Genomic DNA, 14,687 nt, shown 5'->3' on the forward strand with positions numbered 1-14,687 from the left:
GTGAGAACAGATCTGGTCTGGTTAAATTGGAATCAAAGATTGACAGGCAAATTGCTGGTTAAATTGGAATCAAAGATTGGCAGGCAAACTGTAGTTGAACAATAGGCTGCCTTTAATGAGGATATCATTTGGGTACAAATGGGAGAAAGCTTGGTTATGATTCTATGCCTTGAATGGCCTGCTTCTTTGCTGTAAATTCTATGTAAATTCATGATTAAAATTACAGAACATTCTAAAATCTTCTACACCCAAACATCCAAACATTGTGGGAGCATTGTTGATTTTGTATAGTAGTGTCAAAAGAGTGATGCTGAATCAATAGCCTGCTTTAATCTCTCACCATTTTTATACAGATTATGAAAATGAAAACCACGAGGTTGTAAAACAGGCTACCGATTGGCTATCACCCATTTCACACTAGTGCACAAAGGCAATTTTTTGTGGGTATACTTAAAGAATGAAAGACTTGCATTTTATGGTGCCTTTCACCTTCTCAGGGTGACCTTCACAGCCAATGAATTACTTTTGGAAGTATAATCACTGTTTTGTAGGCATAAACAATAGTCATTTTGCACACTGAAAGGTCATGCAAACACCAATGGGATGAATGAACAGTTGATCTATTTTGGTTGAGGGATAAATGTTGGTCAGCTCTATAGAGAACTCCTTGCTCTTTGAAAAAGTGCTGTGGGATTTCTTTGGCATCCACTTGAACAAGTGGTGGACATCTCTGGTAAAGGAAAATCGTGTCTAACTAACTTGCTGGAGTTCTTTGAAGCGGTAACAAAGATAGCTAATGAGGGAAAGGCTGTTGATGTGTATATGGACTTCCAAAAGGCGTTCGATACATTGCCACACAACAGATTTGTGAGGAAAGTTATAGGTCATGGAATAAAAGAGACAGTAGCAACATGGATACAAAATTGGCTGAGGGATAGGAAACAGAGATTAATGGCTAATGGGTATTTTTCGGGCTGGAAGAAGGTTTGTAGTGGAGATACCCCGTGGTCGGCATTGGGACCCTTGCTTTTCTTGATATATATAAATAATCTAGATCTTGGTGTACAGGGGACAACTTCAAAGTTTGTGGATGACACAAAACTTGGGAGAATTGTAAACTGTGAGGAGGATAGTATAGAACTTCAAAAGGACATTGACACATTGGTGGAGTGGGCAAATGGTGGCATATGAAGTTCCACGTGGAGAAGTGTGAGGTGATGCACTTTGGTACAAAGAACATGGAAAGACAGTATAAAATAAAGGATATTATTCTAAAGGGTGTGCAGGAACAGAGGGACCTGAGTGTATCTGTACATAAGTCATTAAAGGTGGCAGGACAGGTAGAGAGAGCTGTTTGTAAAGCATACAGTATTCTAGGTTTCATTAATAGGGCATAGAGTATAAGAGCAGAGAGGTTTTGATGAACTTGTATAAGACACTGGTTAGACCTCAGCTGGAGTATCGTATACAGTTCTGGGCGCCACACTATAGGAAGGATGTGAATTCATTGGAGAGAGTGCAGAAGAGGTTTACAAGAATGGTTCCAGGGATGAGACATTTTGATTATGAGGAAAATTGGAGATGTTGGGACTGATTTCCTTGGAGAGGAGAAGGCTAAGAGGAGACTTGATAGAAGTTTTCAAAACTATGAGGGATCTGGACAGAGTGTATAGGGAGAAACCGTTCTCGCTCGTAAGCAGACTGAGAACCAGAGGGCATAGTTTTAAAGTCTTTTTGCAAAAGAAGCAAATGCGAGGTGAGAATTTTTTTTTCACACAGTGAATAGTTCGGGTCTGGAATGCACTGCTTGGAAGTGTGGTGGAGGCAGGTTCAATTGAGGCATTCAAGAGGGCATTGGATGATTATTTAAATTGAAACAATGTTCAGGGTTACGGGGAAAAGCCAGGAGATTGACACTAATTTAAAACGCTCAGAGAGCCAGTGCAGACATGGTGGGCTGAATGGCCTCCTTCTGCACTGTAACAATTCTGTGATTCATCCAAAAGGTGGCACCAGCAACAATACATCACCGCCTCAGTACAGAAGCGTCAGCCTAGATTATGAACTCAAATCCTTAAGTGGAATTTGAACGCACAACCTTCTGTCTCAAGGTCTGCTGTCATTGAATCAAGCTGATTATTTATTCTCTAATTCACTCATTTACTCTCCAATTGGAATCTGTAAAAATTAGTGACGGTAAACAGATGGTAGAAATAGATTTGATAGAAAGTAGATTTTAAAAGACTATATATAATCATTTACCATTTAAAGAAAGGCTTATAGAGAGAGTAACAGTACCATCTGTTTTTTTTATCAGAGTTAGGATTGTCAAAAGCAGGACATATAAGATGTAATCAAACGTGAGTTATGGATAGAGTACATGAGCTGAATGGCATTTCTCATACTAAACTTTCTTAAGGTACATAAAGATTAATATAGCAATAGTTATTTAGGCATGCTATATCTAAAAATATTTATTAAGTGGCAATAACTCCACTGTTCTTATTGGGTTTCAGATACAGCTATTTCTTAGCGATAGCTGGATCAATACATTGAAGAAAGTTTTGCGTACCAGTCTATGGGATGTTCGTAAAGGTTGGTTTAACTTACGCGAGTCTAACTGGGAGGTTTATCGCAAATCTAAGCTGCACATGCTGATGGAAATGATCAGGTATAACCTTCAGGACTCTCTCCGCTATCTTGTGCAAGACTCTCTTATCAACTACACTCAAATGATCCTTGATGGCTGCCATAGCTCCCTCAACTGCTCCAATGATATGAAATGGGGAGAAGACCTTCTTAACAGCAATTTCAAGTAAGATTCCCAAGATAAATACACTTAAGCATATTTTCACTCACTGCTCTACTTTCAGAACCAAATATTTCAGACTAAATACTTAATTTTATTTTCGTATTTTCGTAATCATTTTTACATACCTATTTAGTACACCACTTAAGTTCAAGCAATTATTGGTTATGAGATTTTGGATCAATGTTCTAAATACCAATATTCACTGGCAGTACATCTTGGCTTTATTGCTTCTTGCACTCATTTTTCTTTAATTTTGTTTAATTTGTCACACTATTTCTCTACATCTTTTATTGTTTCTTCATTTTGTCAAGAGGAACTGATTTAGAAAAGTTGATGATTCTAATTGCATTGTTGAAATGGTGCATTGATGAACATGTCGTAAAATATTACATCTAAGTACTATTAGATTCAAAAACTTCAACAAATTTATGCCAATAATGGCCTTTTGTGCATCTCCAATTTTTTTCTGCTGTACCATTCGTGGCTGGGCCTTGAGCTGTCTTGACCCTAAACTCTGGAATTTCCTCCTGGGATTCCCATTCTAACTCTCCCCTCCTTTAAAACTGTTCCTTAAAACCTACATCTTTGACCAATGTTTTGGTCATCTGTACTAATGTTTTCTTATATGGTTCAATGTTGAATTTTCTCTGATAACACTACCACAAAATGCCTTGTAAAATTGAACCATGTTTAAGTGCTGAATAAGTTGTTGTTATTGTAGTTCCTTCAGCGAAGAACCAGCACCAGGCTAGCCACAGACACCTCTGTTTCCTGTTAGCTCTTGCATCTTTGTGCATATTCCAATTCTCTCCTGACTGCCCTCCCATAATATATCCTTCATAAACTTATGCTCATCCAAAACTCTCGAGCATGTATATTCATTCAAACTAATACTCAGTCATCTGTGCAAGTTGATCTACATTGGACCCAGGTGCAGCAACACCATGATTTTAAAATTCTCATTCTTGTGTTCAGATCCCTCATAGCCTTACTCCTTCTGTTTATTTCTACTCTGTTTTCTGTCTGTTACCCAATCCTTAATCCTTGTCAGTATATTACCTCCTATCCCGTGGGCTTTAATTTTGCTAACCAACCTCCTGCAACGGACTTTATCAAAAGAAAATTCAAGTATACTTTGTTCACCGACTCCCCTTTATCAATTCTGTTAGGAACATCCTCAAAAAAACTCCAACATGTTCATCAAACATGATTTCCCATTCATAAATCCATGTTGATTATGCTCAATCGTATCATTATTATTCAAGTGTCAATTTATCATATCCTGTAGAATAGATTCCAGCATTTACTCTACTACTGATGTAAGGCTAACAGGTCTAGCACTTCCTGTTTTCTCACTGCCTCCCTTCTTAAATAGTGGAGTTACATTTGCTACCTTACAATCTGCAGGAACTATCCCAAAGTCAATAGAATTTTGGCGGATGATCACCAAGGTATCGACTATCTCCATAGCTACTTCTTTAAATACTCTGGGCTATAGATCATCAGGTCCCGGGGATTTAGCAACCTTCAATCCCATTAATTTCTCCAATACAATTTTACTAATACAAATTGCCTTCAATTCCTCACTCTCCCCTGTCCTTTGGATCTCTAATTCTGGGAGATTTCTTGTACATGAACCTGTTCTCTCACTGAACAATTTCTCCTTTAACTTGTCTCACTTCCTCCAAATAAAAGGTGTGGCTATGGGTACCCACATGGGCCCCAGTTATGCCTATCTTTTTGTGGCGTATGTGGAACATTCCTTGTTCCAGTCCTACTCAGGCCCTCTCCCACAATTCTTTTTTTTGGTACATTAATGACTGTATCAGTGCCGCCTCATGCACTCATCTGGGCCTGGAGAAAATTATCGATTTTGTTTCCCATTTCCACCCTCTCTCACCTTCACATGGTCCATCACTGACACTTCCCCTCCATTCCTTGACCTCTCTGTCTCCATTTCTGGTGATAGACTGTCTACTAATATTCATTACAAGCCCAGTGACTCCCACAGCTACCTCGACTTTAGCTCCTAACCCCCTGCTTCCTGTAAGCATTCCATCCCATTCTGTCAATTCCTCCACCTCCGCCACATCTGTTCAGATGAAGCCATCTTTCAAAACAGCGCTTCTGACTTGTCTTCCTTTTTTCTTAACTAAGGTTTCCCACCCACTGTGGTTGACAGGGCCCTCAGTCATGTCCGACCCATTTCACGCACCCCTGTCCTCATCCCTTCCCCTCCCCCCCAGAACCATGATAGGGCCCCCCTTGTCCTCACTTTTCACCCCACCAGCCTCCGCATTCAAAGGATCATCCTCTGCCATTTCCGCCAACTCCAGCATGATGCCATCGCCAAACACATTTTCCTCTCATCCCACCCCCCCATCCCGCCCCGTCATCATTCCATAGGGACCATTCCTTCAAAGACACCCGGGTCCACTCCTCCATCACCCCCAACACCTCACCCCACTCTCACGACACCTTTCCAAGCAATCGCAGAAGGTGCAACACCTGCCCCTATACTTTCCCCCTCTTCATTGTCCAAGGGCCCAAACCCTTTCAGGTGAAGCAGCGCTTCACTTGCACCTCCTTCAGTTTGGTCTACTGCATTCGCTGCTCCCAATGTGGTCTCCTCTACATCGGGGAGACCAAACGCAGACTGGGTGTCCGCTTTGAGGAACACCTTCGGTCTGTCCGCAAGCATGACTCAGACCTTCCTGTCGATTGCCATTTCAACACATCACCCTGCTCTCATGCCCACACATCTGCCCTTGGCCTGCTGCAATGTTCCAGTGAAGCCCAATGCAAACTGGAGGAACATCCTCATCTTCTGATTAGGCACTTTACGGCCTTCTGGACTTAGCATTGAGTTCAACGACTTCAGACCATGAACTCTCTCCTCAATCCTCACCCCTTTTTTACCCCCTTTTTTCAATATTCATTTTTATATTCTAATTTTTATTTTTTATCCACTTATATATTTTTTCATTTTTATTTATTTATTCATTGTGTTATCCCCACCTTTTATCCTATCTTCAATCTTTTTTCCCACCACCCCGTAACTTGTTCATGTTGTTCTTTTCAGAGTGCTTACCATTGTCCTGCTATTATCACATTCTGCTTTCTTAACTTAATGCCACTATCAGCATCTCCTTTAGCCCTTACCATTACTTTTAACACCCACTTTGTCCTTTTGTTCATGACATCTTTGTCAATCTCTCCTTTGTCCCCACCTATTGCTGGCCTTCTATCCAGCTTCACCTGCTTCACCTCCTTAAGCAGTATAAATTTCATCACATTTTTGCTTCTCTTTAGTTCTGAAGTAGAGTCATACAGACTTGAAATGTTAACTCTGTTTTTCTCTCCACAGATGCTGTTTGACCTGCTGAGTTTTTCCAGCATTTTCTGTCCATGATCCTGATGTTCTTTCCTGCAGAATCAAAGAGAGAAATGTGTGGAACAGCATATGTGTCCTAAGAACCGCTGTTGTTTAAGTCTGAAGGCCCCTTAACGCATCCCGGAGAGTGCTGGTCACCACTTGGATGACCAGAGTTTAGTGTTCTGCATGACTGCTCGAGGCCCCACCCACCTCTACCCCATTTTAGCAGCGTGGAATGGCTAGCTTCACCTGTTGTTCAAATTTGGAGACACCTTACGCTTCCAGGGTAATCTGAGATAGACAGGGCACTTTTCAGGACCGAAAGTGGCAGCCTTAAGGCCATTCACGAGTTTGCGTAATACACAACAATCAATGATCTGATCAAGGTAGCCAATACCCTGCAGGATGGCTTTGATTTGCCCTATTCCAGCATCGAGCTTGCACAGTGAACAAATGGCTTGGGCACTATGTACAAGATTGCTGATAAGGCTAACCTTATACCGAGTGGAACTGTAAGAATCCCAACATGTATATTGATGAGTGAAGGTAGGCTTGTGGTAGAGATGTTGCATAAATTGTTGTTCTTTTTAGAAATGGTATTCTCGCAAATCCTGATGAGTGCAAGACAAAGCTTCGACAGCATGTCTCTTTTTTCAGAAGTACTCAAGTTTTATACTAACTGTAGTATAATGGCATGTCAATTGTTTCAAAATGAATACCTGGTGTCTATCTTCACAAAGGAAGTAGATTTTTAAAATACCTTTGTTGTGGAATGTGTGCATCACTGGCTAGGCCAGCATTTATTGCCCATCCCTAATTGCCTTTCCAAAGATGTGGTGAGCTGCCTCTTAACCGCTGCGGTCCTTGTGTGAATGTACCTAAACCTGTGCTGTTAGGGAAGGAGTTCCAAGATTGTGTCTCAGCTACAGCTCAGAACAGATATAGTTGCAAGTCAGGAGGAGAACTTGCAGATGTTGATGTTCCGATGTCATAGGTGGTAGAGGTTGCAGGTTTAGAAGGTGCTTTTAAAGGAACTGTGGTGAGTTGCTGCGGTGAATCTTGTAGATCGTACACACAGCTGGCATTGTGCACAATGTGCAGGGAGTGAATGTTTAAGGTGGTGGATAGAGTGTAATCGTGCAGGCTGATTTTTCCTGGATTGTGTTGAGCTTCGTGAGTGCTATTGGAGCTGCACTCATCCAGGCAATTGGTGAGTATTAATCACACTCCTGACTTGTGCCTTGAAGATGCTGGACAGGCTTTGGCGAGACAGGAGGTGTATTACTTGCACAGAATTTCCAGCCTCTGACCTGCTTTTCTAGCCACAGTATTTACTTGGCTGGTCCAATTAGGTTTTTGGTCAATGGTAACTCCCAAAATTCAATGATGGAGATTCAGCAATGCTGAAGAACTTCAAGGAGATGGTTAGATTCTCTATTGTTGGAGATGTCATTGCCTGGCACTTGTGTTTTTTTAAATTATTTTCATGATAAGGCCTGCATTTCATTAGATCGCAATGAGATGGTTGCTCTGCCAAGTACGAAACCCCAAGCTAAAATCAGGTCATCTGTTAACAATTTAACACCAGGTTCCTCACAAACATGCTGTGCATTAACAGGAGAGAGGCGCTGCCCATCCGGCCACGCTCTAGCTCTGAAGTGAGGGGCACTACGCATCAACTGAAGCCGGCTACCCCAAGTCCAGCAGTGATCCGTGATGCTGGGGTATTGTTACTTTTAAGGGGATTCTGATTTAGACTTTGATTCTGATTTTGTTGGCCATTCCTAATTAGCCTTGAGAAGGCAATGGTCTGGCACGAACGTTACTTGCCACTTATCAGCCCAAGCCTGAATGCTATCTAGGTCCTGCTCATGTGGGCACAGACTGTTTCAGTATCTGAGGAATTGTGAATGGTACTGAATACTGTGCAATTGGTAGCATGCATCCCTACTTCTGACATTATGACAGAGGGAAGGTCATTGATGAAATAGCTGAAGATAGTTGTTCTTAGCGTGCTTCCCTGAGGAACTCATGCAGTTCTACCTTGGGGCTGAGATGACTTGATTGGGCAAAGATCTGGCAAGTAGAGTTTAATGTGGGAAAATGTGAAGTTGTTCACTTTGGCAGAAAGAATAAAAAAAGCAGAGTGTTACTTAAATGGAGAACAATTACAGTATTCCGAGATGCAGAAGGATCTAGGTGTTCTAGTACAAGTCACAAAAAGTTAGTATGCAGGCACAGCAAGTAATTAAGAGAGTTAATGGAATGCTATCCTTTATTACGAGAGGAGTTGAACATAAAGGTAAGGATATTATGCTTCAGTTATACAGGGCATTGATGAGACTACATCTCAAATACTGTATGCAATTTTGGCCTCCTTATTTAAGGAAGGATGTAAATGCATTGGAGGCGGTTCAGAGGAGGTTTACTAGATTGACACCTGGAATGAGTGGGTTGTCTTATGAGGAAAGATTGGACAGACTGGGCTTGTTTCCACTGGGGTTTAGAAGAGTGAGAGGTGACTCGATTGAAGTATAGAAGATACTGAATGGTCTTGACAAGGTGAACATGGAAAGGATGTTTCCTCTGGTGGGTGAGTCCAGAACTTTGGGGCACTGTTTTAAAATTAGGGGTCACCCTTTTAGGACATAGTTGAGGAGATATGTTTTCTGTCAGAAGGTTGTGCGACTTTGGAACTCTCTGCTTTCGAAGGCGGTGGAGGCAGGCTCATTGAATATTTTTAAGGCAGAGGTAGATAGATTCTTGTTTGACAAGGGAATCAAAGACTATCGGGGGTAGATGGGGATGTGCAGTTTGAAACACAAGCAGATTAGCCATGATATTATTGAATCATGGAACAGGCTTGAGGGGCTGAATGGTCTACTCCTGCTCCTATTCTTATGTTCTTATGACCACAACCATCTTCCTTTGTGCTAGCTATGACTCCAACCAATGGACTGATTTCCCCCTGATTCCCATTAAATTTCCATTTTGCTAGGGCTCCTTGATGGCACCCTCAGTCAAATGCTGCCTGGATGTCAAGAGCATTTACAGTCATCTCAGCTTTGGAATTCAGCTCTTCTGTCCATGTTTGGACCAAGGCTGAAATCAGATCTTAGCTGAGTAGCCCTCGGTAACCTGAACTGAGCATTGGTGAGCAGATTATTGCTGAGTAAGTTGATGTCACCTTCCATCACTTTGCTGATGATCAAGAGTGGACTGATGGGGTGGTAACTGGCTGGATTAGATTTGTCCTCCTCTTTGTGGAAGAGACATACCTGGCAATTCTCCACATTATTGGGCAGATGTTAGCGTTGTAGCTGTACTTGGAACAGCTTGAATTGGGGTACAGCTGGTCCTGGAGCATAAGTCCTCAGTGGTATAGCTGGGATGTAGTCAGGACCTTTGCTGTCTATATGTGGAGTGAATTGAATTGGCTGAAGTCTGGCATCTGTGATGCTGGGGACCTCAGGAGGGGGCTGAGATGGATCATCCACTTGAAACTGCTGGCTCTAGATGATTGCAAGTGCTTCAGCCTTGTCTTCTTCACTGATGTGTTGGGCTTTGCCAAATATTGAGGATGGGGATGTTAATGGAGCCTTCTCCTCCTGTTAGTTGCTTAATTGTTCACTGCCATTCGCAACTGAATCTGCCAGGACCACAGAGTTTTGATCTGTCCTATTGGTTGTAGGACTGTTTAGTTCCATTTCTAACATATGTCTTTCACTGTTTAGCATGCATGTAGTCCTGTGTTGTAGCTTTACCAGGTTGGCATCCATTTTTAGGTACGCCTGGCGCAGCACCTGGTATGCTCTGCTACACTCCTCACTGAATCATTGTTGGACCCCTTAGAGTGAGCTTACAGATTGTGATTGAATACAATTCTGCTGCTACTAATAGACCACAGAACCTCATGGACACCCAGTTTTGAGCTCCAAGATCTGTTCGAAATCAATTCCATTTAGCATGGTGGTAGTGACATACAACAGGATGGAGGGCATCCTTAGTTTGAAGATAGGACTTTGTCTCCACAAGGACTGTATGGTGGTCACATCTATCAATAGTCTCATGGACTACCTATGCAACAGATAGATTGATGAATATGAGTCAAGTAAATTTTTCCTTCCTGTTGGTTGTCTCAGTATCTGCCTCAGTCACAGTCTGACAGATGTGTCCTTCAGGACTCAGCCAGTTCGATCAGTAGTGATGCTACCAAGGCGTTCTTTGTGATGGCCATTGAAGTCCCTCACCCAGAGTACACTCTGTGCCCTTGCTATTCTTGATGTTTCTTCCAAGTGGTGCGTTCAACTTGGAGGAGCAATGACCTATAAGTCAAGGAGAGCAGTAGGTGGTAATTAGCAGGACATTTTCTTGCCCATGTTTGATCAGATGCCACCAGACTTCATTGGATCAGGAGATAATATTGAGGACTCTCTTCTGACTAAATCCAGTTGCCTCTTCTGGTGGATTAAACTTGCCAGCAGGATATGACATACCCTGGGATGGTGATGGAGAAGTCTGGAACACTTCTGATATGTTGCCATTCTGTGAGCATGACTACGTCAAACTACTGCTTGATTAGTTTGTGGGACATGAATTCCAATTTTGGCATAAGTTCCCTGATGTTAGTGAGGATGATTTTGCGTGGTCAGCTGGGGAGGGTGGGCCCCTGCCATCTTTGTCATTGGACCGAGTGGCCTGCCCAGTTATATTCAACTTTCTTTCATGATTTACTACAACTGAGGGTGGAATTGTCCCAGATTTACACAATGTGTGGTAGCGGGCAGGAAAAAGGGCACTTTACCTGCTGGCCGCAATGGTGGATTTTTGCTCCATATCGCTCCATTCCCAGCAAGTCCCGCCTCACTAATGATGCATTCCCAGGAAACACGCTGGCCCCACTGTTGCCTCAGTCTGTTAGTAATCCAAGCAGTATATTTAAAGGGCGCCCCTGCACAGAGCTAGCACTCTCTAAGGGATTGGAAGCTGCTGCAAGGTCATGGCTACCAAAGGGAGGAAATGCTGGCCCAAAATTTAGCAATGCCTCCCTTGGGCGCCTACTGGATGGAGTGGAGGCCCACCATGATGCTCTCTACCCCCACTCTGGGCAAAGACCAGCAAGCAAGGTCACCAGTCCAGCAAGGGAGGTGGTGGTATCGGTGGTTAGCGCCAACTCCCTGCAAAAGAAGACAGCCATCCATTGCTGAAATAGGAGAATGATCTCCTCCATTCTGCCAGAGTAAGTCACTCTTCTCATCACACTCAACTCACACACTCTCAAACCCATCACACATCCACAGAGATCTCACTCACTGCCAATGCAAGGAACATCATCATTCACTCTCTCACATATACCTTCACCTACCCTGCGGATCATGTCCACATCCCGTCCATGGCACCACTCAGCATCCACACATCCCAGGCATCCTTGTTATCTGGCCTGGCAGGCATCTTTCTTCATGCAGGACAAGCTGGCATATAACAAAAGGGAGAGGTCACAGACTGGTGAAGGAATTTCTGACATCTAGGTCCTCACAAACTTCGAAAATAGTGTCATCCAGCTGACCGGCGATGATCTGGACCAATCCTGTGCTGATAGTTAGGTCGGTGGTGCTCAACCAAATGAGGATCCGGCAATGCAACATCCATCAGACAACCATGTGAGTTCCCTTGTTCTGCAGTCCCCTGCAATGTACCAATTATCTCTCCTTGCTTTTGCAGGCACATCCAGGAAGCAACCAAGCGGTGTCCATGATCCAGGTTCTTGACTCAAGCCCTGAAGGCATCTCGAAAGAAGAATCTGATGACACCTTAATTGAAGACACGTCACAGCGCTCACTCCACCCTCCACCAGCACAGATGCACACCTCAGTGATACCTAATTCTAGAGAACTCTAGGGGTCACAATCTGGTGAGCATATCACATTGTCTGATATACAGCAGGCAGCGGCAGCGACTTCTCAGGTCTCTGGCACTCGGAGGGCTGTGGAGAAACCTGCTGAGTCTGAGTCAGATGAGGAGCCTCTGGACTCGGTCATAGCTTAGTTGCTGGACCTGCAAAGGCAAGCTTGGGAACATCAGGAAGGGATGTCCGCTGCACTCCTCAGATTACAAGGCATGATGGAGGAGTCCGTCTGCCTCCAGTCTGAGATGATAGCACCAGCATGCCAATACACTGAGGTCAATAGGCAGCTGCCATGGAGACGTTGGTCCAGGACATCGGCCCTGGACTGCTGTGCGGTCTGAACTCCATCGCTGATGCCATAGTTGGCCTCCAATAATGTCAATGTGAGAAGGGTTTGGGGCAGCTCGATCTCACTCCAGCTTCCCCTACTTTTCAGGGAGTCAGCTGGGGGCCCTCGGATGCCCATAGGGAGGAGGATCAGCAGATGCACACCCTGGGGCCATCCACCCTGGTGACTCCGGGAGTGTCTGGCCCATCTGAATCCCCTCTTCCTGTGACCCCAACAGCTCCAGCTCCACAGGCTGAGGAGGGTGCCACTGTCGCACAGCAGGACCCTGAAAACAGGCCAGGGCCCTCCAGTCCTCAGCCCTCCATACAACGCCCGCCAAGGCCATCACAGACAGGGTGCAGCATCCACTGTGGGTGTCGGGGGAACACCAAGGCATAGCGGCAGTGTTAGACAGGTGAAGAAGATGTGGTTGCACAGCCTGGGCATGAGTGTTAATCACTTGTACTTAATATTCATTTTGTAAATAAACTTCCAAGAATGTCTCCTTGCCTATGGCTCCTTGTTTAGATGAGCAGTGCTTGTATCACTCAGATTTGATACCTTGGTTCCTTCACAAGATAAAAGGAGGTGTCTCAATCCAGGGCCTCTTCCCGGTACAGTATATAACCTTCAGACCAAAGTGGTGGTCTGGCTTCTCACTTATTGGGACACATTTGTGATGCCTGCACCTTGATGGTGCTTGTCATTGCTGCCAAAATGTTGTGGGCAGGCTTCATAGAGTTCCGTCGCTCTCTCTGTGTGCTCTCAGCAGCTTTGAGGTGGGGGCTGGCCCCCCCCCATCTCTTCAGCATCTGTGACTAGTGACGCTGTGCTCCTAAAGGGGTCAGGTATTGAAGGCTGACAAAGGATCTGTGCATTTAAAGTTTCATGGCTGCATCTCCATGATATGACCCTGTTCACACAGTGCAAGCGAGCTGCCCTCAGCCAAGCAGGAGTCAGACGTTCACAGAGGCAACGTGAAGATCTATGGAGTGTCCTCACTGCATGTCGTCATCATCCTCCTGGAATGTAGTGATTATTAGGGCCTACACTTTGTCTCCATGACATGAGCCTGAGCACTGAAGGTATGTGTGCTGCCATCAGCCACTCAGGAGTCAAATGTTCACAAATGCAAGGTGAGGATGTCAGGACTGTCCTCATTGCACCTCGTCATCATCCTCCGCGAATCTTGCGGCTATAAGGGCTTCCCGAGCACACCTGCCTCATCTGGCCAGTGCGATGGCCTCATTGCTGGCATCCTCGCCTTCAGGACCTCATCATAGTCACCCCCTTCGATGTCCTCCTCATTGGAGGATACACGCAGTTCCTCCATCTCCTCCTCAGCCTTGTCCTCTCCCACCCGCCCCCATGCCAGGTTGGGGAGCGCACAGCAAGCGACAATGATGCACAACACTCCTGGTGGACTGATTTGCAGTGCTCCACCGGACCTGTCGAGGCACTGGAACCTTCTTAAGAGCTCGAGTTTGGAGTCATATGGACTCAAAATGTTAACTATGTTTCTTTCTCCATAGATGCTGCCAGACATGCTGAGTTTTTCCAGCATTTTCTGTTTTTATTTCAGATTTCCAGCATCTGTAGTATTTTGCTTTTATCTTAGGTTGAGCATCAAATTGTAAATCCTTCCAAGACATGGCAATGGCAGGCAGTAAGCATTGGAGACATTCCTGAAAGCCATGTGATGAACAGAAATTGGAATCTCTACCATCACTATCCATACCTCTAGACCACAACATGCATGTATGAGTGTATATTTTGACACCAACTCTGATTCCTTGGGAGAAGGGAGGGGGCACCGGATAGTTGGCTCAGTGGACTGGACAGCTGGTGTAGATCAGATTGGAGCCAAAAGCACTGGGCTTGATCCCCGTTCTAGCAGGGGTGGATTCGGGACCTGCCTCCCTGCCCTAACGATGGTGGAGAACGTGGTGCTGTGGGTTGGATCTGCCTCTGGGCAGAGAACTCAAGAAGAAGAAGAAGATGAAGAAGAAGAAGAAGAAGCAAGGATCTCCAGCATGCATTTGTTAAAATAAATCATGTCTGAATAAATTGATCGAATTCTTTGATGCGATAACAGAGCAGTTTGACTAAGGTATTGCAATAGATGTTGTATATGTAGACTTTTGAAAGACATTTGACAAAGCGCCACACAAAGGCTTATTAAGAAATGGAAGTCCATGGAACTAAGAAGAAAGTGGCAGTATGCATGCACATTGGTTCAATGACTGAAAGCAAAGGGTAGATGGAT

General features: G+C 44.3%; 1 protein-coding gene across 1 annotated transcript in view; it reads left to right on the forward strand.

Moving 5' to 3' along the window:
* Window positions 1-14,687, forward strand: part of dnah1 (dynein, axonemal, heavy chain 1) — a 524,711-nt gene that overhangs the window by 64,352 nt on the left and 445,672 nt on the right. Inside the window, exon 10 of the mRNA XM_041191637.1 lies at window positions 2,517-2,815. Within this exon, the coding sequence (XP_041047571.1) occupies window positions 2,517-2,815 (299 nt within the window). The remainder of the gene's footprint in view (window positions 1-2,516; window positions 2,816-14,687) is intronic.

Source organism: Carcharodon carcharias, chromosome 7, assembly GCF_017639515.1.
Source record: "Carcharodon carcharias isolate sCarCar2 chromosome 7, sCarCar2.pri, whole genome shotgun sequence".
NCBI classification, from domain to species: Eukaryota; Metazoa; Chordata; class Chondrichthyes; order Lamniformes; family Lamnidae; genus Carcharodon; species Carcharodon carcharias.